Raw genomic sequence first — 25,253 nt, forward strand, 5'->3', positions numbered from 1 at the left:
TATACAAGTGTTGTAAGTTGTGTGCTGTAAGTTTAACATTGGATGATGATTCCCATCAGCCATTGCACCTCACTGGACCATGTCAGTTGATTGCCTGATACAAGTTTTGGTTTAACGGGTGATTGTATTTGTCATAACACACATAGTCTTGCTTTTTACTCTCTAATCTGTGTATTTCTTCTTGAAACCATCATGTTTATTTTGTCTGAGTGCTCTTTATGTATTTTTTCCCCACTAAAATAGAACTCTGCACCCAACTTGCCTTACCTCCAATTACCTGAACTGTACACTGCCACTTTTCTTTTTTCCACTTTTCTGTCAAACATCCATTTGGCTAATAGTTTTCTTGTAACTTTAATACAAAATGATATACAGAATGATTTAAAAATTTTTTACAATACACCACCTATATTAACAAATGGTTGTGGACACATGACTATTCATACCTGAAGTTTCCAATTTTTTTAACATCCCATTCCACATTTAGTCCCATTTGCTATTATAATAACCTCCACATTTCTAGAAAGGTGTTCCACTAGATTTTGGATTGTGCTTGTGGTGTTTCATTCACAAGGGTGTTAGTAAAGTCAGGTACTGATGTTGGTTGAGGTGAGGAGGCCTGGGGTGCAGTCAGCATTCCAATTTATCCCAAAGGTTTTCAGTAAGGTCCAAGTCAGTGATCTGTAGCAGGCCACTCAAGATCTTCCACTCCAACCCATGCAAACTATATCTTAATTAAGTTGTTTTTTGCACACAGGGGCTTTGTATTTATGGAACAGGTTGGGGTCTCCAAATTTAAATGAAGGAAAGAGTTAATGCTACCACATCCTGTATGATTGTGTGCCTCCAAATTTGTAGTAACAGTTTTTGGGAAGAACTACATATGACAGGAAAAGTGCATTTAGTGCTAGATATATGTGTTTGTAAAATGCCATTTAAGAAGTTTATTTTAGGAGTTCCCACTATCAGAAAGTTAGAAGGAAGAAGATAGGGTTGTTGAACTGACTTGTACTTTGTGTAGCCACAAAGTTCACTCTTTTACATGATCACTTGCACATCTGAACAATCTAATGTTTATCTGTAATATTCTGCTACTCTGTATTTGCATGAATGCGCTGTTCAGTACCGAGCAAGTAGGGTAAATGTTAAAATGTGAACTGCGTGTTTTCCGAAAAAGTTCTCCGAGAGTTGTTTTTTTTAACAACTCTAATTGTTAAGAGCTTCCTGTAATCTCACAGTCGTTTTTGTTTTCTGTATGAAATATCAAAGATGACATTCCATTTAAGCCGCTTCACCTAGCCAATGTCTACAGAGTGCTCCGTAAGCATTTATTAAAATGTTCACCAGGCGGCAATTAATGATCTCAGTATCAGTATCACTCAGGAAAACAGCATTCATCATTTCTGTCAACACCGTGCCGAAGGTTTGCATTCTCCTTTTTTTCCTTGTTGAATCTTGGTATGCAGCATTTTGTGTCTCACTGATCTCCTTCCATATCCTGTTTGGCGTTATGCGTCTGTTTGCTTTGGCACTACTATCTTGTCTCAGTGTGGACACACCTGTGTTGACACCTCTTTCATCTGCAATAGTCGAACGCGCCATCAAACACTTATGATATATGACCGTGTTATCTTTCTCGCTGAGAGTCTCCGGGGAGAGAGAAGCTGCCAGGTAATAGTTTTTTTTTGCTTCACTGTCCTTTGTACACACAAGCACACACACACGTGCATGTGCACAAGCACAGTGTTGCGCTGTTGTGTAGAAAATTTTGGTCCGGGTTTGCCAAGTCATCTCGAGACAGCACTTCGTGTTATTCCTAGAAAATCCAGCATTAAAATCATAATCCTTGTCTTTGTTATATATATATATTTTTTATATCAATTGGAGACAGATTAAAATGTTAAACATAATGAACACACACACACACACACACACACACAAAACATGTACAGGGATAATTTGGAAAGAAGATAATGACAAGCCAGGCTGTCAGAATACTGCTGAGATTGTTGTGGGAAAGATCATTTGCAACACAGATATTTTTGCGACTGTGCTGCACAAATTGCACCAATTTGCTAGCAGCAAATCACAACACAGTGTTTACTATCACCTCTTAACTAAGCCCTGTTTTGATCCGTTGTCTGGTTTTGCACATTTTAAGGGTGTAGTTGGTTTTTTTAAAACGTGTAAAACTCGCATCACATTTAAAAAATACCTTAGTGTCACCCTCACCTGGAGCAGATAGTTTTCCTTTAAAAATAACCTCTGTGACATATGTAGTTTTGTTGGAACGAATCCTCTTGCAGGATATGTCCTCATTCGTACAGATATATTTGAAAAAGCATCCTTTTTTATCAATCTTGGCCTTCCATCCACACTGAGACAGTGTTTTTGTTCAGAGAAAACCAAGCTTTTGGTAAAAGTAAATAAATTGGAAGAGATTATTTGAAACAATGATATAGTTTTTAGTGACATGATACTGTCATTGATCCAATCAATGCCTTTATGGTGTCTGGTTGCTCCTGACATCTGCTCTGTTTCATCTCTGCATTAAAAAATAGTAGTTTTCCTCAACATTGCCACCTTGATTTAAAGAGAGAAGGGAAATAAATAGAAATAAATGTCTGGTGAAAAAGACACGCATGCGCAGTATACAAATTCGAGCATTTTTCATGCATTTTAGTTCACGTGTACATGTGCGGGGTTTGAAAAAGAAGAAAAAAGAAAATCCAACAAAAAAGTTTCAGATCTTATCAGATGAATGTACACGTAGCCTAAGACACCAAAACACTAAAAATGACAAACTGTTTCTTTGTGCACCCAGAGTGATTACACTGTGGACAAAGAATTACACTGATCAATGATATCGACTTTAATGAGCTTCCAATCTATCACTTCATTGAAACGGGTGCATGTGCATACCTGTGCGTACATAACACGCCGGCATACATAAACACATCCACATGCAAGCACCACTCACTGATTTGATTTAGTGACGAGTCTGGGTAATCCTCTCTCTCTCTCTCTCTCTCTCCTATCACCCTACAATCTGCAATCTCTGTAGCTGTTTGCAAATCACTGCAGATACTGCATTTCCTGAGAGACAAGCAGTGGGAGAGTAAGCAAATATGTATGTGTGTTGGGGTAAATAATCACGTGTGCAGAGTGTGCAAAAACATACACTATGTGGGCAAATGTAGTCGGACACCATATTTTATTTTATTTACTTTAAATGTAAAAGCATTACATTTTCTCTTTACTTGAACTAGGAGACCAAAACCTGTTCTAGCATGACAATGCACAAATCTAGCTCCTTAAAGATATGGTTTACATGGGCTGAAGTAGAAGATCTTGAGTGGCCTGCTATGGAGCTCTGACATGAACTCTATTGAATATCTTTGGGTTAGTTTTAAACACTGCACCCTTTTCACCCTATACCAATACATGACTTATTAATAACCATTGTGGCTAAATGAGCACAAATCTCCATAAGCACACTCCAAAATCTACTGGAACACCTACATAGAAGAGTGGAGGTTAATATAACAGCAAACAAAGACCAAATGTGAAACTGATGTTCATAAAGCACAGGGTCAGGTGTCCACAAACATTTTGTCCATATAGAGTAGTCGAGCACAACAGAGGAATGCATTTAATCCGGGTTCACAGAGAGAATCGGCATGACGGTTTTACCTGATGGTGTGTGTGTGTGTGTGTGTGTGTGTGCGTGTGCGTGCGTGCGTGCGTGAGTGCGTGCGTGTGCGTAGGGGGTTAATAAATCTTAAGTCCTCTCAGAGTTCAAACAAACAAGGTCAGATGTTAACGTGGGGCATGCTGTCTCTCTCACACACACACACACACACACAAGGTATCATTGTTTTTATAGATGAAAGATATTTTTGAGAGAAAACTAAAATATCTGGAAATCTAGTTTCAGTGAAGCATTCCAAAAATATTTTCTACAAAAAATGAACGATCTCCTGGGTGAAAATAAAACAGCTTATTTCTGAATAAAATCCAAACAGTAGCAGTCATTTTTAAAAGGTATTTGAAATTTATCCATGAGACACAAAATTGTATTGCATGAAGTTTATATTACTTAGTTTTACTAATAATATCCTGGCATTTACATCTCCCTTCTAATATATAACATCTTCACCGACTGCATTTGGTATGAAAAAAAAAAAGCCTTTTTATATGTTTACCCAGCCGTGTTTCAATAGCCTTAGGCACACATCCATGGTGCTAGCCCAGGAATTGTCAGGTCACAGCTGACAATTCTGTGAAATGTCTTTTCCTTTTTTTATCATGCCACATTCAGCTCCATAAATGCGTTGATAATTAGCTGGTATTTGGCGCTCTACGGCACTGTGGTCGTCCCCGGACTGGAGCGCGACACCCCTGTGTTAGCTCAACCGATGACTGTTATGGCAAAGTTTATATTAACGGACCACCCAGTGTTTTAATAAAGCTCCTGTAGAGCGTGCACATTTTCCGGGAGTGAATCAAAACTGCACCATTTCTTCTTCCTCTCGGCTAAAACTAATTATAGCACAGCCAGAAAAGTTCACCACAAGAAGATGAGTGTAATAATGGCCCTCTTGCTCTGTGTGTGTGTGTGTGTGTGTGTGTGTGTGTGTGTGTGTGTGTGTGTGTGTGTGTGTGTGTGTGCACGCACATGTGTAATGGAGTCGTTTAACAATTTGAATTTAATCAGGTGTGATGTGCACCATGTTCTTTGGATCTAAATTAAAATCTGCACAAATGAGGGTTGAGGTGAGCGAGAAGAAGACAAGGGAAAGCGGTGATGCCTTTTCTCTCTCGCCTCCTCTCTCTGGCTCACTCTCTCTCTCTCTATCTGTGCATTGCATTGCTTCTGAGCATTGAAATGCACTGTGAGTCTAGTAGATAAATTTGTACTTTTGTTAGCTGCCATTTTGGATCAAAGGCCATGCTAATTCGCATTAACAGAGAAAGATGTGAAAGTCGTATCAGTGGATGACATTACTAAACTCTATAACACTTTGGCAACTAATCAATGGCTAGCAGCTCGTTAAGGGCTTTACACATTGTGCTGTTATTCAGAAGAGATAATGAGTCTCTTTATGACCCTCTGTTTTCTGATGTTAGCTTTTATACCTTAATGTGCACTTTCCTGTCACTACTGAACTAAAGAGTGCACCAGAGGGAACTCTTATTGTGTATGTGTGTTGTGTGAAGTTCAGATTCAGATTGCCATGCACTCTAAGGGACAGCTTGAAGAATGGGGACCATTATAGTGAACTGACCTTTACATGGCTGGGACAAAGTAAGAGGCATTACAGACAGGCAGGGCTGTGGTCAGCCCTGTTTCGTGTAGAGTGAACTAACCTGTTCATTACAATCCTCAGAGATACATTATAAAGTGATGAGGCCTGGGCAAGGCTCCAGCCATTTCTAGTCTAATCCCAAACTGATGGGCTGAACATTTACTGAAACAATTGCTTTGAAGGGGCTCTTCAGAATGAGAAGGGTCAACACATGGAAGGTACTTCCAACATTCTGAGGTTTTACTGCTCTAAATAGAACAAATTCCAAAAGCAATAGTAGACTTGTGCTGTGTTGAACTCGATGCCACTACCTGTAGTAATACTAAGAAAACAGCTTTTAATTCTTTCTCCTCAACTCAGGGTATTCTTCTTAGCTACTGTTTACAAAGTGTTGTCAAATCAACATGGAAGCAAAGAGTATCAACTTGGTATATAACCAAAGTGGCATTTGTTACCTTTAAATGGTTTGTACTGTATATACAAGTATTTGCTATAGATCATTCAACACACAGACATATTTGCTTGTTAAATCTCACTGAAAATACCATTTGCTTGAAAAGGAGATTATACACTCATCACTCATCACAGTTAGCTGGCCAGCAAAAGATCAATTTTCCCACAAGGTCGAAAATGACAGAATTCTGATTGACAAATGGCAGCTCATGATATATATCAAATGCAGCATTAATTATTCACTCATTCATTTTTTGTAACCACTTTATCTTGGTTAGAAATGTCAGAGCCTATTTAGGGAACACTGGGGGGTGAGGTTCATAAGTTCATTGACATTATTGGTTAGGTTTAAGCACATGCAATTTTATGGTCTATAATCAGTAATACTAAAGTGTAAGCAGTAGTAAAACAGTATATGGCTAACTCTAATTCCCATTAGAAATATTGAAGACCTTAAATTTCCGGTTACCTGTCAGTCAAACACCTATGTGCAACTTCTCCAAAATGTTTAAACTTTCTTTCAGCTTCTCCCGTTAGGGGTCGCCACAGCGGACAATCGGCATGTTTGATTTGGCACATGTTTTTACGCTGGATGCCCTTCCTAACACAACCCTCCCTATTTATCCGGGCTTGGGACCGGCACTAAGGCTTGTGCAACCCTAATGGCTGGGGTCGGCTCCCTGACGGGGGATCGAACCCGGGCCGCATTCAAAATGTTTAAACAATTGTATAAAATGTATTTATACTTTGCAACTTTGCAGTTTCCATTCACTGAAACTAAGAGACCAAACCCGTTCCAGCACGACTTTACCTCTTTACCTCTACTTAAGACATGGTTTAAGAAGTTTAGATAGAAAGAGCTCTAGTAAATTATCTTTTGGATCAACTGGAAAAACCAGAGACTTGAAACCAGAGCTTTTCACTAAACATCAGTTTTTGATCTCACTATGCACTTGTAGCTGAAATATCAAAAATCTCCACAGCCAGTCTCCAAGAGCTAGTGGCTAGCTGTGACAGAGGAGTAGAGGTTATATATATATATATATATATATATATATATATATATATATATATATATATATATATAGGGGGATGGATTTAAATCCGGAATAGGACGCTTAACAAGCAAATACATGTGTAATGTTATGGTTTCAACAAACCTTTAATTATATGCACACTGTGTTTTTATTTTATTTTCATGGTATCTATGTTGTTCCAAGCTGTATGACATAATTGACATAATTTATAAGATGTTTACTTGTTTATTATACAGCAACATTTTCCACTGTTGTATGTTCCACTGGTCAGACTGAGGCTTACAATATAAATTGAGTAAATGATCTGCTGTTATTATACAAGCAGCTAAACAGCAGAACAAATTATGACTGGGCTACACAAAGTGTCATTATGTGAAACATGTGTACAAAATGACAAGATTCCAATATAATGCAATTCACTGTAATACCATATTTTCACTGCGTTAGCCTAATGATCTGAGACACAGCGGTGTTACAGCGCTAGGATTATGTTCGTATGAGGAACCGTATTAAAGAAATAAACCAGATCACAGCATCACAGTATGCCATTACTGTTTTCTCTTTCCATATTTGTTTCCATTTCCATCTTGCCAGGTTGCAGAGTTCAGGTTATTAGTTTAGGGCTATTAAGCTTGAATCAGCTTTAACGGCAAACAGACAAGTTTGCGTTGGTGCCTCGTGAAAACATCATCATTTAAAATAGGCAGTGTGATGCTAGCTTATGTTCCAATTGCTGTACAAGTATAATAGAATTGTAAATATATAGCAGATGGAAGTGCTTTATATCTTTATTCTGTGGCCCAGGGCAGCGTTCTGGAGCGTTTTGAAGCTTTAAAGAGATAAAGAAAGCGTGAGCTGATTGTCACACTGAGTTAACGCTTAATGCTAATATGAGCAGCCTTAGTGTTTCTTCATCAGCTATTCTCATCAGCAAGCAGTGAAGACCTACTCGTCAAATCACTTAACAAATCAGCCCTTCCTGCAATGTGTGTGTGTGTGTGTGTGTGTGTGTGTGTGTGTGTGTGTGTGTGTGTGTCCTCATTTGAGCATTGGTTGAAGCAAAGGTTGTCAGTTGTGTTTATAATACTCGTGTTAGTTGTGATTCCCCTAGCTGTGGATTGTAAACAGTTTGCTCTCAAGTGGCAACTCTTCAACATTTTATTTCTGTTTTAAATTTTGCACGATAAGTAGCTTTACAAAAAAAAATAAAATCACTTCACACAAATGTTCTCCTTCTTTCCCACCTTTAGCACACATTGCCCTTAATCTAGAACCATTCTGCTCTTTTTCACCATGCAGAGGATGTTATTTTTTGTTGTAAATATTAATTCGCCTCTGAAAACATGAATGGTGGATTTTCTCAGCTAACCTACATCATCATTAGTACCTTCATTAAGACCACAGAACAGCTAAAGTCTCAAATCATTCTATAATATTTTATACATTTTAAGACAATAGTGTTGGCTGTGAGGTAAATCACAGGTTTGTATTAAGGTCATAAATTTATGTGATGCAATACACAAATATTACAAACCAATGCATTCAAATACTTCCTGTGCACATCTTCTGTCTAGAGAAAGGATTTGCATAGATGTGACATCAGTATAGGCAGGGAGTGCATGTGGGCTAGAACTTTCTCAGAAACTTGTCAAGAAATCATCCTTGGAATCAGTGTAATGTTTACAAAGTGGTAGCGAACCTAAAATAGTAAGCCCTAATGACAAACACGAACATGTTTTAAAGGCTGTTATTGAAATCAGACAAAAAAATCAGTGACAACTAAAATCCCAAGAAATTTTTTTATGGCAATTGCAATGTAATAGTGTAATGCTAAATGATATACGTGCTATTCAGGATTTACATGCTGTACAAGAGAGACACACTAAATCAGTTTCACTCTAAATTCAATCTAAAGGCAAAAAGTGCCTGATCGGATTAGGAAACACATTTGACTGCATTTCCATTTTTAAATCAGTGTATCTGCAAGCTGTCTTTTAAAAAAGGTGTGCTGCTTTTTTAAACCTGCATTGACAACCTTAGTTAGTGGAAGAGGTGTGCCCCTGTCTGTCTCTGTCTCTCTCTCTGTCTGTCTGTCTCTCTCTCTCTCTCTCTCTCTCTCTCTCTCTCTCTCTCACTTTCTCGTTCTCTGTCTCCCTCCTACCTCGGCACCCATTCTGACTGCAGGTGCATATAAAACCGCCGTTATTAAGCTGCTAAACCATGTAATTAAGTTTGGTTCCATTCTGTCTGTTTATTTTCACCCCGTTCAGACCATTTGCTCATCACACAGGGTGATCAGCATGCCGATAAACAGCAGTGTGTCCATCTCAGTGTGTGTGTGTGTGAGAGAGAGAGTAAGCAAGAGGGAGTCTGGGAAGATAGACGTTAGTGCAGAGGGCGACTCATGGTTATCTCTATTGGAGCAGAACTTAGCACACACATACGCACACTCACAGACACAGACACACACACACAGACACACACCGAGATCTCTCTCCATGAAAACTGCACAAGGAGACACAGCTACAGGGCAAATCGTCACAGCCATCAAATTAAACCCTCCACTCGACCAACACACACATACACACACTTCTCAGACGCTACCTGGGCAACAGAGCCACCAGGGGCTGAGGATATCACCGAACATCAGGCCCATTTGCTTTATGAATCTCAGGCGTGTAAAGACAGTGCCCGAGGTGATGGAAATGACAGGAGCCTTTGTTGTTCGTCAGAGGCGGCCCAGCACAAATAACAGTTTACAAAAATCATTTTGGTCCGGTAGCATGGAGAGAGAACAATGTATTCACATTCTAATAAACACAATCCCCTACTCATCGCCTGCAGCAAATCTTTATCTAATAATCACTAATGAGCACTCATTGCTTGGAGTGGCACATTACGCTAACTGTTTTTTTTTTGGGGTGCTAGTTTATTATCCTTAAAGGTCTTCGTATAATAACTGTTGATTAATCTGAGTGTGTAAGTGGAATATTTCCAACATGTGTTCTTAATTAGTAGACTAATTAGCACGCGCATATGCCCATACGCACATAAAAACAAAAACTTGCACAACTAAGACAGAGTAGAGCTTACCTGAGGACTCATGCTTACTCTGCTGAAGAACAACAGAGTACGATAAAGACATTTAATGGACACACTTGGAAGCTACAAAACAGTTTGAAATAGCATTCTACATCAACTATCTACATTAAAACCCCATGCAAAAATAATTGTCTTTAAAGGATAGGCATGTGATTTTTACTAAAAGCTGTGATGAAAATAAAAAAAAAAGCAGCAATACACTTAAAGAACATGGCTATATTGTGCAATGCTTTCTTTTAAATGCTTCATGAGAGAAAAAACATTCTCTCCACTTTAGCTAATTAATTTCTTCTGGGAACAACCTAATGCTAACCAACAACTATTTAGCAACAGCTAAATAGACTTGTAGTCTAGTATTATTTTATTAAATTTGCTGATTTCAAGAAGCAAATCCAAATCTGTAATATTTTTATTTTTCCATAACACTTAAAGAGCACAAATGAGGACTAAAATGTAATTAGCAAAAAAAGAAATCATTTTAGAATGTTTCTGTTTTTGTTAATTGCACCATTATAGATAGATGCTGGAATATTTTGGAACATTTTACTGTCAAATCTTTTTTCTTTCGCATTATTTATTTATTTTTGCTTAGCCTTTGAGATACACTGTATGGACAATGGTGTTGGGACAGCTGACTTTTCCTGCCATATGTGGTTCTTCCCAAAAACTGTTACCACAAAGTTGGAGGCACACAATTGTATAGAATGTCTTTGGATGAGTTAGCATTACATTTCCCCTTCACTTGAACTAGGAGACCCAAATCTGTTCCAGCATGACAATTTCCCCCTGTGCACAAAGCCTATCTATGAAGATACAGTTTACATGGTTTGGAGAGGAAGATCTTGAGTGGCCCGCTATAGAGCTCTGACCTCAATCCTGCTGAACACCTATGGGATAAATTGGAACACTGACTGCACCCCAGGCCTCCTCACCTCACCCACATCAGTACCTGATTTTTCTAACGCCCTTGTGGATGAATGAGCACAAGGTTTACATGGGTTGTCTGAGGTAATTCAGAGGAAACTGCATACTAAGGGGGAATTTGACTGACAGAAAGCAGACCCATGCAGTTAGCAATTCTCAACTCAGGTAGTACAAACTCTACTACTGCAAAGCATTGTTTGGGAACATGGCATGTATTATACAGCGTAATATAGAAGTACAGCATTTGCAGCACAGCGTTATGTGTAAATATATGTGTGTTAAGACAAACAAAAAGGGAAGGCATTATTTATTACCTGTGTCCTGCAGTGTTCTTTTGAAAAAGAAGCATTCGGGTATTGGCGTGTGCTCTGTCGAGAGAATGATGAGACTGATCAATGTAAATAGCTACTGGTCAATAATCACACTCCACATCCAATGGCAGCGTGGCACACTAATTCATTCGCTTGCTTCAACGAGCTCTAATAATGAGGCCTAGAATTTGGAGAGAGCAGAAGATGCAAAAGCAGGAGCCGAGTCAATACGCGCATTCAACAAATGATGCACACTCCCACTCCATCTCTCCCACCGCTAACTGTGTAATTGTTTCGCCTTTAATAGCAGCATAATGAGTGAATGCGCAGCCATTTATTTGTTCTTTGTGTATTTCTAATGCGATTCCCTCTGGTCTTGTAGCGTAGTCTCTATCCTACACCCCGCTCCTCCTTTCTTTCCATCTTCTTTCTTGCTCTTTCTCGTGCCACCTCTGTTTCTTTGTCTGTTTGCTCGTCGAGCACACCTGGATGCCTGCAGGTGTAAGCCTCGGCATAAATAATGCAGCATAGTGTTGCGGTACCAGATATCCTTTTTTTTCTCTTCTTTTCCTTACTCAAGTGTGTTTCCCTGCATCCCTCCCTCCCTCCCACTCTCACCCACTATGCACGTTCCCCACTTTCTTCCGCTATGTCTGCTCCTCTCAAATGAAGCCACAATTCCCTCATGGTCTAGTGAGGATGTCATTTTGTTTTATGCTTGTGTATCTTATTTTAAGATGCTTGTTGTTTCAAGAAAAAAGCATGCTATCCCATGTAGCTCCCACCCCATCCACTAACCCTTTTCCCTTTTTCCTGTCCACAGTAAGCTTCACAGACTGTGGCCGAAGTTCCAGTCTGCACTTTGAAAGCAGTTATCCGGAGGATTTTCGGATAGGAAAAGACGGCACGGTGTACGCCTCAAGAACTCTTCGCGTTTCCGAAAAGAAGGGATGGAGCCTAGAGATTAGTGCAAAAGATAAGGAGACACAGGAGGTGTGGCTAACTCAAGTCACCTTTACATTACCGGACACACCTAAACAGGTAAGTCTGAGGTTATATTGCAATTTTCCACACAGTCTTAGTCATGTTACATATTTTGATTATAAATAGATTAATAGATATAGCCTGGTTAAAATCTTCAAACTATATGTTAAATCAGAATTTTAACTTCTCTCCTTAAAATCAGAGAAACATCATTTTAACTATTCATAATGTAAACAAAAGCCCTTGTATATTGTATTGATTTCGGGGTGTTTTCCGAAGTATAAAAGTTTCTATAAAATATCTTAGGCCGGATCCAGAATAATATGCAAACATATAAAATGGAAATCAGGAAAAAAAAAAAAAAAGAAAAATGTATCCACGCAGTGTTTCATTTACAACACACACAATGCAATTTCATTGACATTTAATGTACAGTAAAACGTTAGCGGTGCCCTAGCACCCTGAGAATAGGGCTCTAATTAAGTCTTAACTGTGCTAATTGTGGTCGAAGCAGTGGAGGGGGATGTGGTAGAGGAGATCTGCTCTCTAAGCTAGAGACCAACAGTATTACATACTCACTCAGGGCCGTCATGTGCTTAAAGAGTGAGAAGAATGCTGCTGTGCACATAACACTGACAGAAGGAGAGATGGGGAAAGGATAGAAGATGGCAGTGATAGAGAAAAAAGAGAGCGAAAAAGAGACAGAAAAAGAGCAAGCCTAATGGTGGCTGTTTGGCGGAGATGGTCAGAAAATGAGCTGGGACAGGGAGAGAAGGTGGGTTGCAGCAGATAACAGTAAGAAAGAGCAAGTGGGCGTTTGGAAAGATGGATTGAAGGGGGATGCAGGAGAGATAATAGGTGAGAGAGAGCAAGCAGAAATAGAGTATGTGCATTCATAGAGAGAGTGAGAGAATGAGAACGCTGCAAGCCTGTTTTTGATCTTCACGTTGCTGCTGTTGATAATACTGCTGGTCCACTCTTTGTAATTGTAATGGCCTGCCTCATCACCCGAGTCATATCTACATCAGCCAGAGACAGGAGACAGAGACAGAGAGCAAAAGAGACAGAGAGTCTGCCTTTCTGCCAGCACTCTTCTGCCCACACGACTCCACTGCCTATACCATCAATATTTAACCAGATCGAGGGAGAGAGATGGTGTCAAGAGGGACTTACAATCGAAACTGAATAGAAATAAAATGCCGGCACACACACACACACACACACACACACACACACACACACACACAAACATTTATTACTTTTACTTACCTTGTGAGGTCCTTCCACTGACATACTCTATAAGGTCTTTGGATGCTTTAGCATTACATATTCCCTTTAATGCCCAAACCTGTTACAGCATGACAATGCCCCTGTGCACAAAGGGGCCCGATGAAGATATGGTTTATATAGTTTGGAGTGGAAGATCTTGAATGGCCTGCTATTTAGCTCTGACCTCAACCAACTCAATCAAACAACTTTGCTATGAATTGGAACACTGACTGCACCCCAGGCCTCCACACACTACATCAATACCTGACTTTACTAACACCCTTTGGCTGAACGAGCACAAGAAGATTGGAGGTTATTATATGAGTGATGATTTCTAAATGTGGAATGGGATGTTCAAAGCACACATATGGTCATGTGCAGTAACAAAATTGGAACCCTTTTCAGATATTTAAGGGTGAATCCTAACCTCACTTCATAGAGACAAGCCAAATTCTCCCACAAGCCCATGCTCATTGCATATTCCTATCAACATAAGGATATTTCGGTTTGTAAGGACAGGAAAACGTGACACGCACACAATGTGCCAAAGAAATTTTAAGCATGCTCGGTGTGTGCCTGTGTTCCTACCTTAATAACCGCTTAGTGCCTAGAGGGCCTTTTTATTCTGCTGCCATCATACACCTGACTGCAATTGTACCATTTTAGTCAAACATCCACTCTAGTGTGTCTGGCCTTGAACCTCTCACACATACAGACACACACACAATAAAAAGCCTGAACTGTCAGCTCTACAGAATGAATGCATTACAAAAAAATGAATCTTTCTAACAGTGTTTTCTCTGTAAGTAGATTATTACAATAATAACTTTACCTATACCAATGCTTACACACCTATACATGTCACACTTTCACACACATGCAGAATATAGACACTTTCAGTAATGCTGTAGGTTAGTTATTTTACTCAATAATATTTATGACCATTATAAAGAGTAGAATTTATGCTGTAAAATGTAGGTCCACAGACCTAGAGATAAATGCCCTGCATTGTTTGTGTGTGTTAGGGTGACAAAATAAGAGAAAGAGACCAGAGAATGCAGTACCCAGGGGTGTATATCAGCATCTAACCATGTTCTTCGTGTTCGCAGATGCCTGAGATCGTGTTTCCATGGCGCAGCATTGTTGTTGGGGGTGACGGGAGCGTGAGTCGCGTGAAGAGAGACTGGGTCATTCCTCCCATTAATGTCCCTGAAAACTCCCGAGGACAGTTCCCAGAGGAGCTTGTCAAAGTTAGTGCACACATGCACACACATACACACATTCACAGAAAAACACACAGAAACACAGAAGCATGCACATAAATCTTTGCACAAACAGTAGAATGTCTTCATGAGCAGCTCTTTTATTACTGACTGTGAGACTTCCTCCTATTGTTAACGTATAGGTTTCTAATCTGCTGCCATGCACAGCATTTAGCTTTCTTAATTTGTATCATATCACTGACTAATACCTGATACTGATATTGGCTTAGTTATCTTAATACCTATATGTATTAAGATTGTTCTCTAATATATAATCCTGCAATTTTGAATAGTTGCGATTGTGCTTTTTCTGTTGGTTTTTCTTTATACTTTTTTTTAACATTACAGTGGTCCCCCGGAACTCACAGGGGTTATGTTCTAAGAACCCCCTGGCAAATTCCGAAATTTAAAAATAACTATAAATTCAATAGAAATGAAAGAAACTAGGTAGCAATAATAATAATAATTACTTCTATAATCATTATCACAATATTGCAGAATTATACAGGAAGACTTTCACAAACTGTTATCACACACAATGTGAGAGCACACAGTTGTCTAGAACATCTTTACTGGAACTAAGGTACCCAGACCTGTTCCAGCATGTCAATGCCCCTGTGGACAAAGAGAGCTCCATGAAGAGATGTTTTGCCAAGGTTAAAGAGGAAGAACTCCAGTGGCCTTCAAGAAATATCTTTTAGGATGAACCCTAAGCCTCCTCACCCAACATCAGTACCTGATCTCTTGAAATCGCTTGTAGCTGAATGATCACAAATCCTCCAAATCCACACTTCTGGATTTAGTGGAAAGCCTTCCCAGAAAAGTGAAGGATATTAGAACAGCAAAGAGAGAACAACTCCTTATTATTGGCCATGGATTAGTAAAACACAGTTTAACAAGCATATATGAGTACGATGGTCGGACGGAATGGTCACATACATTTGGCCATATAGTGCATTATTTGTTGATTATTATAACAGTATTAGACCTTTATGTTTAAATGTATTGTGAGGTATAATACTATCACAGTGTATTCTAATATAACAAATGTTCCTTTGTCTTTGCTGTAAGTAACTAGTTTATCAAAAAGGATTTGAAAGTTTTAGTTTTGCATATGATATAAAATGATGTGATTTCCTGCAAGAGTAAATTACAGTAAATTATTTGAAAGTTCTAGTTTTGCATATAATTATAAAATGATGTGATTTCCTGCAAGAGTAAATTACAGTAAATTATTTTCAAAATACAGACACACACACACACACACACACACACACACACACACACACACACACACACAGTAATTTAATGCTTATATGTGTTAAAAATGGACCATAAAATTTAGCAAAGCATACAAGCAGACCGTTTGTTTTTCAGATCCGCTCAGACAGAGACAAGATTAACACACTGCGCTACAGTGTGACAGGACCAGGAGCCGATCAGACTCCTACCGGCCTCTTCATTATCGACCCCATCACAGGGCAGCTGTCTGTCACTAAGCCTCTGGACCGAGAACAGATCTCCAACTTCCATGTAAGTATGTGTGTGTGTTCAGAGAGCATGATTTTGATTATTTTAAAACACATATTTATCAAATCCAGAAATATCTGACAGTTCAGACCTTGTAGGGATATTTGTCTGGTCTGCATTTGACATTTGTCTGGTCTGCAGTTTGTGGTAAAAGATTAGTTTTTAGTTGCTGTGATTAAGGTGAGGGTTGTGTTTGTGTACACTTCTGAGTGGGGCTTTCATCCATTTTAGAGGGCATGCAGCTCCCTGTATGCGTGTTATGTGTGTGTCCTCATCCCACAATCCTGCATTCCACTGAGGAGACACTAATACTCCCATTAAACTCCTTATCTTGGCTACCATGGCAACCAGAGAATGCAACTTTTGACCTCTGTTTAATCCACTCTTAGAGAAAAAAGGGGAGTAGGCAGATTTCTTTCTTTTTTTTAGTTTAGAAAGAAGAGCTTATCCTAACACACACACACACACACACACACACACACACACACACACACACACAGTCACACATATGACTTGTCCAAATGAGGACACTGCATTTACAATCTCCACATTATGAGCAAAAATCTTTGCATGCCCTTAGCATTAACATTATCTTACATAACATTATCTAACACAATATGCTATGTAGATTATTCACTGTGGAGCATAGTAAAGGCCAGGGATAAAGAAGACCTGTATCTCTGGGCCTTTCTTTGACCAGGTCTTACTTATATTTTCATATGAGATTGTCCATTATCCATCCCAACAAGCAATAAGAAATCACAGTGCACCAAGCACTGCTCCATTACTGTACTTTGGTTGTACACATGATTGATAGTGTATTATGTGATATACCAGTTTATTATCCACAGAGAATTAAGACAACACTACAAAATAGCTGCACTTCAAAAAGTGCATTATGGGATGCTAAAAAAAAAAAAAAAAAAAAGGAAACCATTTCAGACCTGGCAGTTGTCTTTGTTCACTGGCTTCAGCAGCTAATCGGAGCAAACATGGGGGCAGAAACATTTGTAATTGGTTAAGTGCTGCACCTAATGAAAATGGACAGGAAGGAGGGCTTGCCACATCTTCAGTCAAATAAATAGCCTGGTCCTAGCCCTGTTTTTGGAACGAACTGCAGCCAGTTAGCTTTAATGTTTAATGAAACGTCTCCTGCTATTTAATTCATCTGCAATATTTTTTATTTAATGTGTTTCATTTAATGTGCAATTCCTCTTACGTGACACAAACCTTGGGTAATAAGAAGAGTTTGTGAATACAATTTCATATAATGTAGCCTAATTATTACGGTGCATTATCAAGGTATTTTGTTTGGTTTTGGTTTTTTCCTAGTTATTGTTTATTTTTTATATTATATTATATCACATGGCAGTGTGAGCTACTGTTTCTGTATTAGCACAGAGTGAGGCTTTTGTCTCACATCACCTCTGACCGGATATAAGGTGCAGGCTTCATGATGGTTTGTGCAGCATCTTCCTGTTCTCATTGCTCAGATGTCTAGTCTGAAGATTTAAGTTTGACCTAATGATATGTTTGTGTGTTGCTTCAGCTGCGTGCCCATGCTGTGGACATTAACGGCAATCAGATGGAGAATCCCATTGATATTGTCATCAATGTTATCGACATGAACGACAACAGACCAGAGTTTTCCCATCAGATCTGGAATGGCACTGTGGACGAGGGCGCAAAGCCAGGTAGTTGGACACACAAACACACACACTTTACTCCACAGTCCTCACACATATAATTTCAGTATATAGGTTATGACATATGGAAGTTGTTGTATGAATTATAACCAAATCACCGTTTGCCTCTGTCGCATGCAGGCACGTTTGTGATGACTGTCACATCTCAAGATAAGGATGACCCCAACACGGCCAATGGCATGCTGAGATACAAGATCCTCTCTCAGAGTCCTGAGACTCCCTCCACCAACATGTTCACCATCAATAACAAGACAGGAAAAATCATCACTGTAGCTGCAGGACTGGATAGAGAGGTGGGCATCTATGTGTGTGTGTGTGTGTGTGTGTGTGTGTGTGTGTGTGTAGGCTTTTTTTCAATGTCAACTTTCTGTGATCTTGTTCTTCACTGTCTTTATTCTTCGTATCCCTTTTTCTCACTGTGTGTGTTTTCGTGTAGAAAGTGTCTCAGTACACTCTGATCATCCAGGCCACTGATATGGAAGGAAATCCGACATATGGCCTGTCCAACACCGCAACTGCTGTGATCCGCCTGCTTGACGTCAATGACAACGCACCAGAGTTCACCAGAGACACAGTGAGTTACAGTGTATATGTACAATGTGAGAACACCAGAAACTACTTTTCTGTTTATTCAAAAGAATAAGTATTTTGGCTTTTGTTCCAGTTCCACATCATTGTGACAAAAAAATGGATTTTTGTGTACATTGATGCGTCACCACGCAAAATCTTCCAAATCTCAGGTTCTGTTGTGTACCCAAACCCAGGACTTTTTCAACCCTGTTAAAACATTGACTGAATGCACATATTCCTGTGAAATTTGCCATGAAAACTTGAGGGAATACCTTTCCCACAACTTCCAAGTGACACACTTACTGCTGAATTACAGTTTTTAGGGACAATAATATAACATTTGATTTTCTAAATATGTCCTGGCATGTCCATTTTCTTCTAGCATAGCAGCTGTCGGCAATGCTAGTCTTTAGGAAATGCTGTCAGATTAGGAAGTTAATACTGGCAGTTGTTTTAGTTTGTAGAAAGGGTGGAGTTCTGGTCTGGTTTTTAGTTTACCGTAAGAGATATTTTCCCTGCAGATCTACACAACATGTAGGAGATATAATTGATGATCTCAGATGATCATGTTAACAACAATGATGTTACTGTGAAGCAAGTCGGTAACACTTGTTAACACAGGGTATAGGGTGTGAGAGTACTAACTTTTTAATTCCATGTAAATGATGATTAATCACTGTTTATTCTCACTTTAGTTCTACGGAGACGTGCCTGAGAACCGTGTGAATGTGATCGTGTCCAATCTGACAGTGACAGATAAAGACAAGCCAGGCACGCCAGCCTGGAACGCGGTGTACCGCATCACATCCGGAGATCCGACAGGACGTTTCTCAATTCCCACCGACCCCACCACCAACGAGGGCCTGGTCACGGTGGTTAAGGTCAGTCCTACACAATTTGTTTGTCCAAAACGGTTTCACACATGCCCTCTTATCATAAAGGGCGGTCCAAATATTTAATTCCACTGTATAACTGGACATGTTTTGTCGTGTTTTTTTTTCTCAGCCCGTAGACTATGAGATGAACCGTTCCTATTTGTTAACTGTGGTAGCCGAGAATGAAGTGCCGCTGGCGGGAGGGATCCACCGCACTCGTCAATCGACAGCCACCATTTCCATACGCATCATCGATGTAAATGAGAGTCCCAACTTTGAGCCCAATCCAAGCAGATCAAACTGGACGAGGGACTTCCTGCGGGGTCGATGCTCACCACGTTTATAGCTCACGATCCTGACAGACACATGCAGCAGAGTATCAGGTAGAAGCACATACACACACACAGACATACATGTATTTAATAATTAAAACAAAATTACATAAATAAATTGGGCTGCTGCTATCGATTATTTTAGTACGTGTAATTTGGTTTTCTTTTTAGAATTATTATTTTTTTTGCTTAAATTGCATGCAAGAATATCAGTGAAACTAAACCCATTTAGTGCATTTAATTGCCCTATTACATCAAAATACAAATACACTGAGTTCAAAAAGACCCTCCACAGTGGGCACATAAAGTAGGTTATGGAAAATTATTCGTTTAATGAAACTCATAATTATTCTCACTCGTAATTATTTATTAATCTCGCACAGTATCGTGATGTGGTATTCTTTTCTCTGGAAATGCTGCTTAAAATGTATCACCAGCTTTAAAAACATGCTCCACTTCCTGCTCTACACGGCCACTGTGGAGGGACTTTTTGAACACTGTATATAAATTAAAATATAAAAAATCATTTTCAAATGACTTTAAAAACTGTACCCGCAGTGTATAGTGTTTTCTTTATGTTTTAGTTTTAAAATTATCCCAAACTTTGGAAACTTTCTGGTGTTTTCTTTGGCCTAAATCTTATCCTCACCCCTCGCTTTTTTCCCCCGTTACTCCCTTTTTTCATTCTACAGCTTCTTCTATGTTACCTGTCTAGAGTGCTCCAGAGTTTAGCGGGTGGTGCGTTAGTAATAATGGTCCGTGGGAAACACAGTGCTCCATGTTTAGTTAAATTAACTAAACGAAGCTAAACTAAATTGAATTTCTGCAATCGAATTATTCGAGGAATCATTACAGCCCTATAAATAACTGCAGCATGACAGACACGTACAGAATGTGAGTGTCAGGCGGAGATAGACACTATTTTCCACACAAACAAGCACCCACACACTCGCTCACTTATAGGCAGCCTCAGCTTCAGAGGTCTGAAGATTTGAAGGTGCCACTGAAACTATGAGATATGTTTTACTCCAAGATTTACCAGTTTCAGAATCTTTCAGTTTTATTCTCATCAGCCAAACCGATGCACCTTAGGCCTCATTTTCAATGCTATGACAGCAATACACTTTTTAGACCAAAATAAAGTCCCTGAATCTGTGAATTTTAGAAAGGGTGGGTTTTTTTTGCCGTTAGGGTTTCCACACTCAAATCCAGTGGGTGGTAATGTTCTGGCTTTACAGTTCTGATATTACATTTTGCAAGGTGTTACTAGGATTCTTATTTGACATGAGAGTTAATTTTGCACCTGCATTTATATATATATATATATATATATATATATATATATATATATATATATATATATATATATATATATATCGCATAAATGATTATTTTGTCTTTGTCTTTTGGTGTTTCCTCCTGTTTTTGTTACAGTGCTACTCTTTAGGATAGAGGTTACTATCTCCATCTCCATTGCCTGGCCTGCTTGGGAACATTTTAAAAATGTTTTAGCATTTTTGTTTATACAGACCAATTTTAATAACACCCCCACACACACACACACACACATTAGACATAATGTACAAGTAAAATTGTATGGAATTAGGAAGCTCTTGTGCATGAGCACATTCTTGTGGTGTGGCATCAGGCAGCAACACAAATCATATGCAAATAAAGAGGTGAACAAATCCAGCCTAGGAGAAGCAGATTTACGTGGTGCGAAGCATTTCGGTTCTAGCGCTCCATACGGTATTACATTATGTTTGCTGCCACATTTTAGCCATGTCACTTAGGTTTCCAGGTAATAAAAACTTTCGAATTTGTGCATTATGATTTTGTATCAGTACACACAAACACACTATCATGAATGTACAGTAGATTGTATTTTAATTGAGTAGTCATTTTTCAATGGTATTTGAACACAACAGTGTGTAATGTGTTTCCCTTTTGAAGGTACTCGAAACTGTTTGACCCAGCTAACTGGCTGGAAATCGACCCTAATAACGGCCGAATCTCCACCATCGCCCTACTTGATCGTGAATCCCCGTACGTCAGGAACAACCTCTACAACGCTACCTTTATGGCCTCTGATAATGGTGAGTAGTGTGTGGGTGAGTGGGTGGGTTGCAACTCGGTTTCAATCCATTGCAGGTTACACAGTGGATGAGTAACTCCATTGATCTGAGCTGTGGGAACAATTATAAGCTAATAGCCACAGGCTTACACATAGAAACACCCATAAACATACATACACAAATAAGCTCAACACTTTCAGACACAGAGCTACAAAATTCCTGACCTAAATCAAAGAATCAATGCATTCATCTTTTTCTCTCTTTTCCGCACACTAGCACACACACACATACTCCTGTTTGTGTGAACAAGACTGTATATGTTTTTTAGACTCTTCTGCTGTTATTGACATTCTCCTTGAGTCAGCCCGGAGTAAAAAGAAATAAAAAAAGACCCCTCTTTCACACACTCATTTAAACACACTCATAGTTCTGTGAAGGAGTGATCCCATCTCTGTAAACACTCTGTTAACCTGTGGTCCCAGAGTGCCTCACTCACAGTAGGCCACTCACGGTGTTGGATTGTAACACTCCATTGGCACAGCTTCCTCTCCCGAGTCTCCCTTCATTCAGCCTGATCATGTAAAGAGTGCTGACACTTAGTGCACTTCTTTTTTCTTTTTTTCAAGTGCTTCCCAAGTGACTGGAAATACTCAGTGAAGAAGCAGCAGACGCCAAATAGCTCATGGCCAGAGTCTACTGTCAATGATTGACAATCTAATACATCTTCTGATTACGCATGTCATAAATATTTCATACAATAGCTTAGAGGTTCAAGAGTTTTTGTTCTCGTGCTTTGACAAACTGAGCCGCCATGGTGCAGAACAGGTTGTTCTCTGATCTTCGCCGTTTACCCCTATATACAGGTATCCCTCCTGCCAGCGGAACAGGCACGCTGCAGATCTACCTGTTGGATATCAACGATAACGCGCCACGTGTCTTTCCCCAAGAAACCGAGATGTGTGAAAGACCAGAGCCCAACGGCATCAACATAACAGCTGTGGACGGGGACCTGAACCCCAACGCTGGACCATTTGCTTTCGAGCTTGCCCACCGACCTGCTGACATCCGCCGCAACTGGACACTCACCCGCCTCAATGGTATGACACACAACTGGAAACACTATTATCCATCTTACCATACTTCCCAGAACTGTAACTGCAAGACCTTACACTACAGCATTCCAGCAAAATGCTAGGATTCACATTTGTGGTCTTGCTGCACAACTGTGATGTTAATGCAGATATAAAATACAGATTTTAAATGAAAATCAAAACCAATTTTTACACTTCAGGTATTCTTTTCTTTGTATTACAGGACTTGTAATCAATGGTTATGCAAATCCAGCTAAACAAAATACATTTTGCTGGTCAAAAATGTTATAAAATTTTGTATGTATTCATTCGTCCATCTTCAATATGATTATTTTCTTGATTAGAGTAGTTCTGATTATTTTAGGCAATCCCTGGTGCAAGGCAGCAATAGACCCATTCACACTTTCATTTACACTGTAGCCCAGTCAAGCCACTTCCCAGCATGTTTTTGGGAAGTGGGAGAAAGCGGTAGCTCATGCGAAACACCACACAGACAGTAACCTGAGCTCCCATTCAAATTCATATTCAGATTCAAATTTCATTTTTTCACATACACACCCAGGGCTGTTTCTAGCCTTTTTGGCACCCTAGGCACCTATTGTCACTCCCCACCCATGGATCTACCCCACACCATACAAATCAGTTGCAGCCTTCCATAAAAAAAGGTTAAACACATTTAATAACCATTGGAAAATTGCCTGGATTCAAGTCTGTAAACATATACTGTATATTAATCTTCAGCAGAAAAACAGGTTAATAATTTAAATGAGCGAGGGCAGCAGCAGGGCAGAGCGCCCCTGCTGGTTGAGCCCTGGGTGACTGAATAGTTTGCCTATGCCTAGAAACAGTGCTGTACACACCCATCCACATCAATCCAGTGTGACATGCAGTGAAATCAGAATTTACAAATAGAATGGATAAGAAAAAAGTAGAATAACATTTTTGCAAAAATACTTGAATAAATAGAATTGCAGTAAAATCGAACCGGGACTGTGAATAAATACAAAAGTAATGCAAATATATATATATATATATATATATATATATATATATATATATATATATATATATATATATATATATATATATATATATATATATATATATATATACATTATGACAATAATGTAAAAAAATACACCAATAAATTATAAAACTCATGGGTGTCACTGTTCCTGACTTAGGCGACTATGTCCAGTTGAGCCTGAGAATCGGGTACCTCAAGAGCGGAATCTATGAGATCCCTATTATCATCACCGACTCTGGAAACCTACCGATGGCCAACACCTCACACCTGCGTGTGAAGGTGTGCCAGTGCGATCACCACGGAGACTGTGTGGACATGGAGCGCATCATGGCTGCCGGTTTGGGTACCGGAGCCATCATTGCCATTCTCATCTGTATCATCATCCTGCTGGGTGAGTTTATTCCCGATCGTTGATATAAAACCCGATATGTCTAAAGTGTTTATGCTTTAGGGAATGAGGAAACAGAATGAGAGTTTTATCACCAGCGAGACTCCCTTTATGCGAAAGGCTAGGCATGACTCATTTTTGCATCGCATTCTCTCTCTGAATTTGCCTATCCACACGCATGCCATGTAGTGCTGGTGCTGATGTTCGTAATGTGGATGAAAAGGAGAGATAAGGAGAGACAGGCGAAGCAGTTGCTGATTGACCCTGAGGACGACGTGCGAGACAACATCCTCAAATACGACGAGGAAGGCGGCGGGGAGGAGGACCAGGTATGAAGCTTAAGTGTTTTTGAAAATAGCCTCCTATGGTACAGAAAAATACAATCATGTATTAATCTAAATTCTAAACAATAAACAGACATATGAATATGAATAATGGTAGAGAAAGTTTCCACCTTGTCCTTTCCTTACCATTGTGTGTGTGTGTGTGTGTGTGTGTGTGTGTGTGTGTGTGTGTGTGTGTCTCTGTGTGTGTATACTAAGGATTATGATCTGAGTCAGCTGCAGCAGCCAGACACTCTGGAGCACGACCTGGTGAAGCCAGTTGGAATCCGTCGGTTGGACGAGCGCCCGCTGCACCCGGAGCCCAGCTACCCACTGCGCTCTGCTGCCCCGCACCCCGGAGACATTGGAGACTTTATCCACGAGGTTTGTGTGTGTGTATTTGTGCGGATGTGTTCTGTCTCGCCATATAAACTGCTGGATGGCACCAGTGATAAGAGGTAATGGTGATTGATTGGCTAATTGGACCTCAATCCTATTAGTTTAGATGGGCTTAGGTATTCAGTATCATCCTCAGAGGTCTGTGGATGAGCATGTTCTCTACACACACACACACACACACACACACACACACACACACACTCATGAATGCACAGTGAGAACGAGAGAAAAAGATCCTCTCAAGCAGTAAACTGTATCGGGAGCCCAGTAGGGACGAGTGAGAAAA

The 25,253-nt window shown here is 39.6% G+C and overlaps 1 protein-coding gene across 1 annotated transcript in view; it reads left to right on the forward strand.

The window, feature by feature from the left end:
- cdh2 (cadherin 2, type 1, N-cadherin (neuronal)) overlaps positions 1-25,253 on the forward strand; it is a 44,007-nt gene that overhangs the window by 16,946 nt on the left and 1,808 nt on the right. The window contains 14 exon segments of the mRNA XM_046836589.1: positions 11,960-12,177; positions 14,499-14,639; positions 16,029-16,184; positions 17,731-17,875; positions 18,008-18,180; positions 18,324-18,461; positions 19,153-19,338; positions 19,463-19,616; positions 19,619-19,715; positions 21,618-21,760; positions 22,603-22,836; positions 24,015-24,248; positions 24,435-24,574; positions 24,788-24,952. Coding sequence (XP_046692545.1) covers positions 11,960-12,177; positions 14,499-14,639; positions 16,029-16,184; positions 17,731-17,875; positions 18,008-18,180; positions 18,324-18,461; positions 19,153-19,338; positions 19,463-19,616; positions 19,619-19,715; positions 21,618-21,760; positions 22,603-22,836; positions 24,015-24,248; positions 24,435-24,574; positions 24,788-24,952 — 2,324 coding nt within the window.

The sequence above is a fragment of the Silurus meridionalis genome, chromosome 23 (assembly GCF_014805685.1).
Source record: "Silurus meridionalis isolate SWU-2019-XX chromosome 23, ASM1480568v1, whole genome shotgun sequence".
NCBI lineage: Eukaryota > Metazoa > Chordata > Actinopteri > Siluriformes > Siluridae > Silurus > Silurus meridionalis.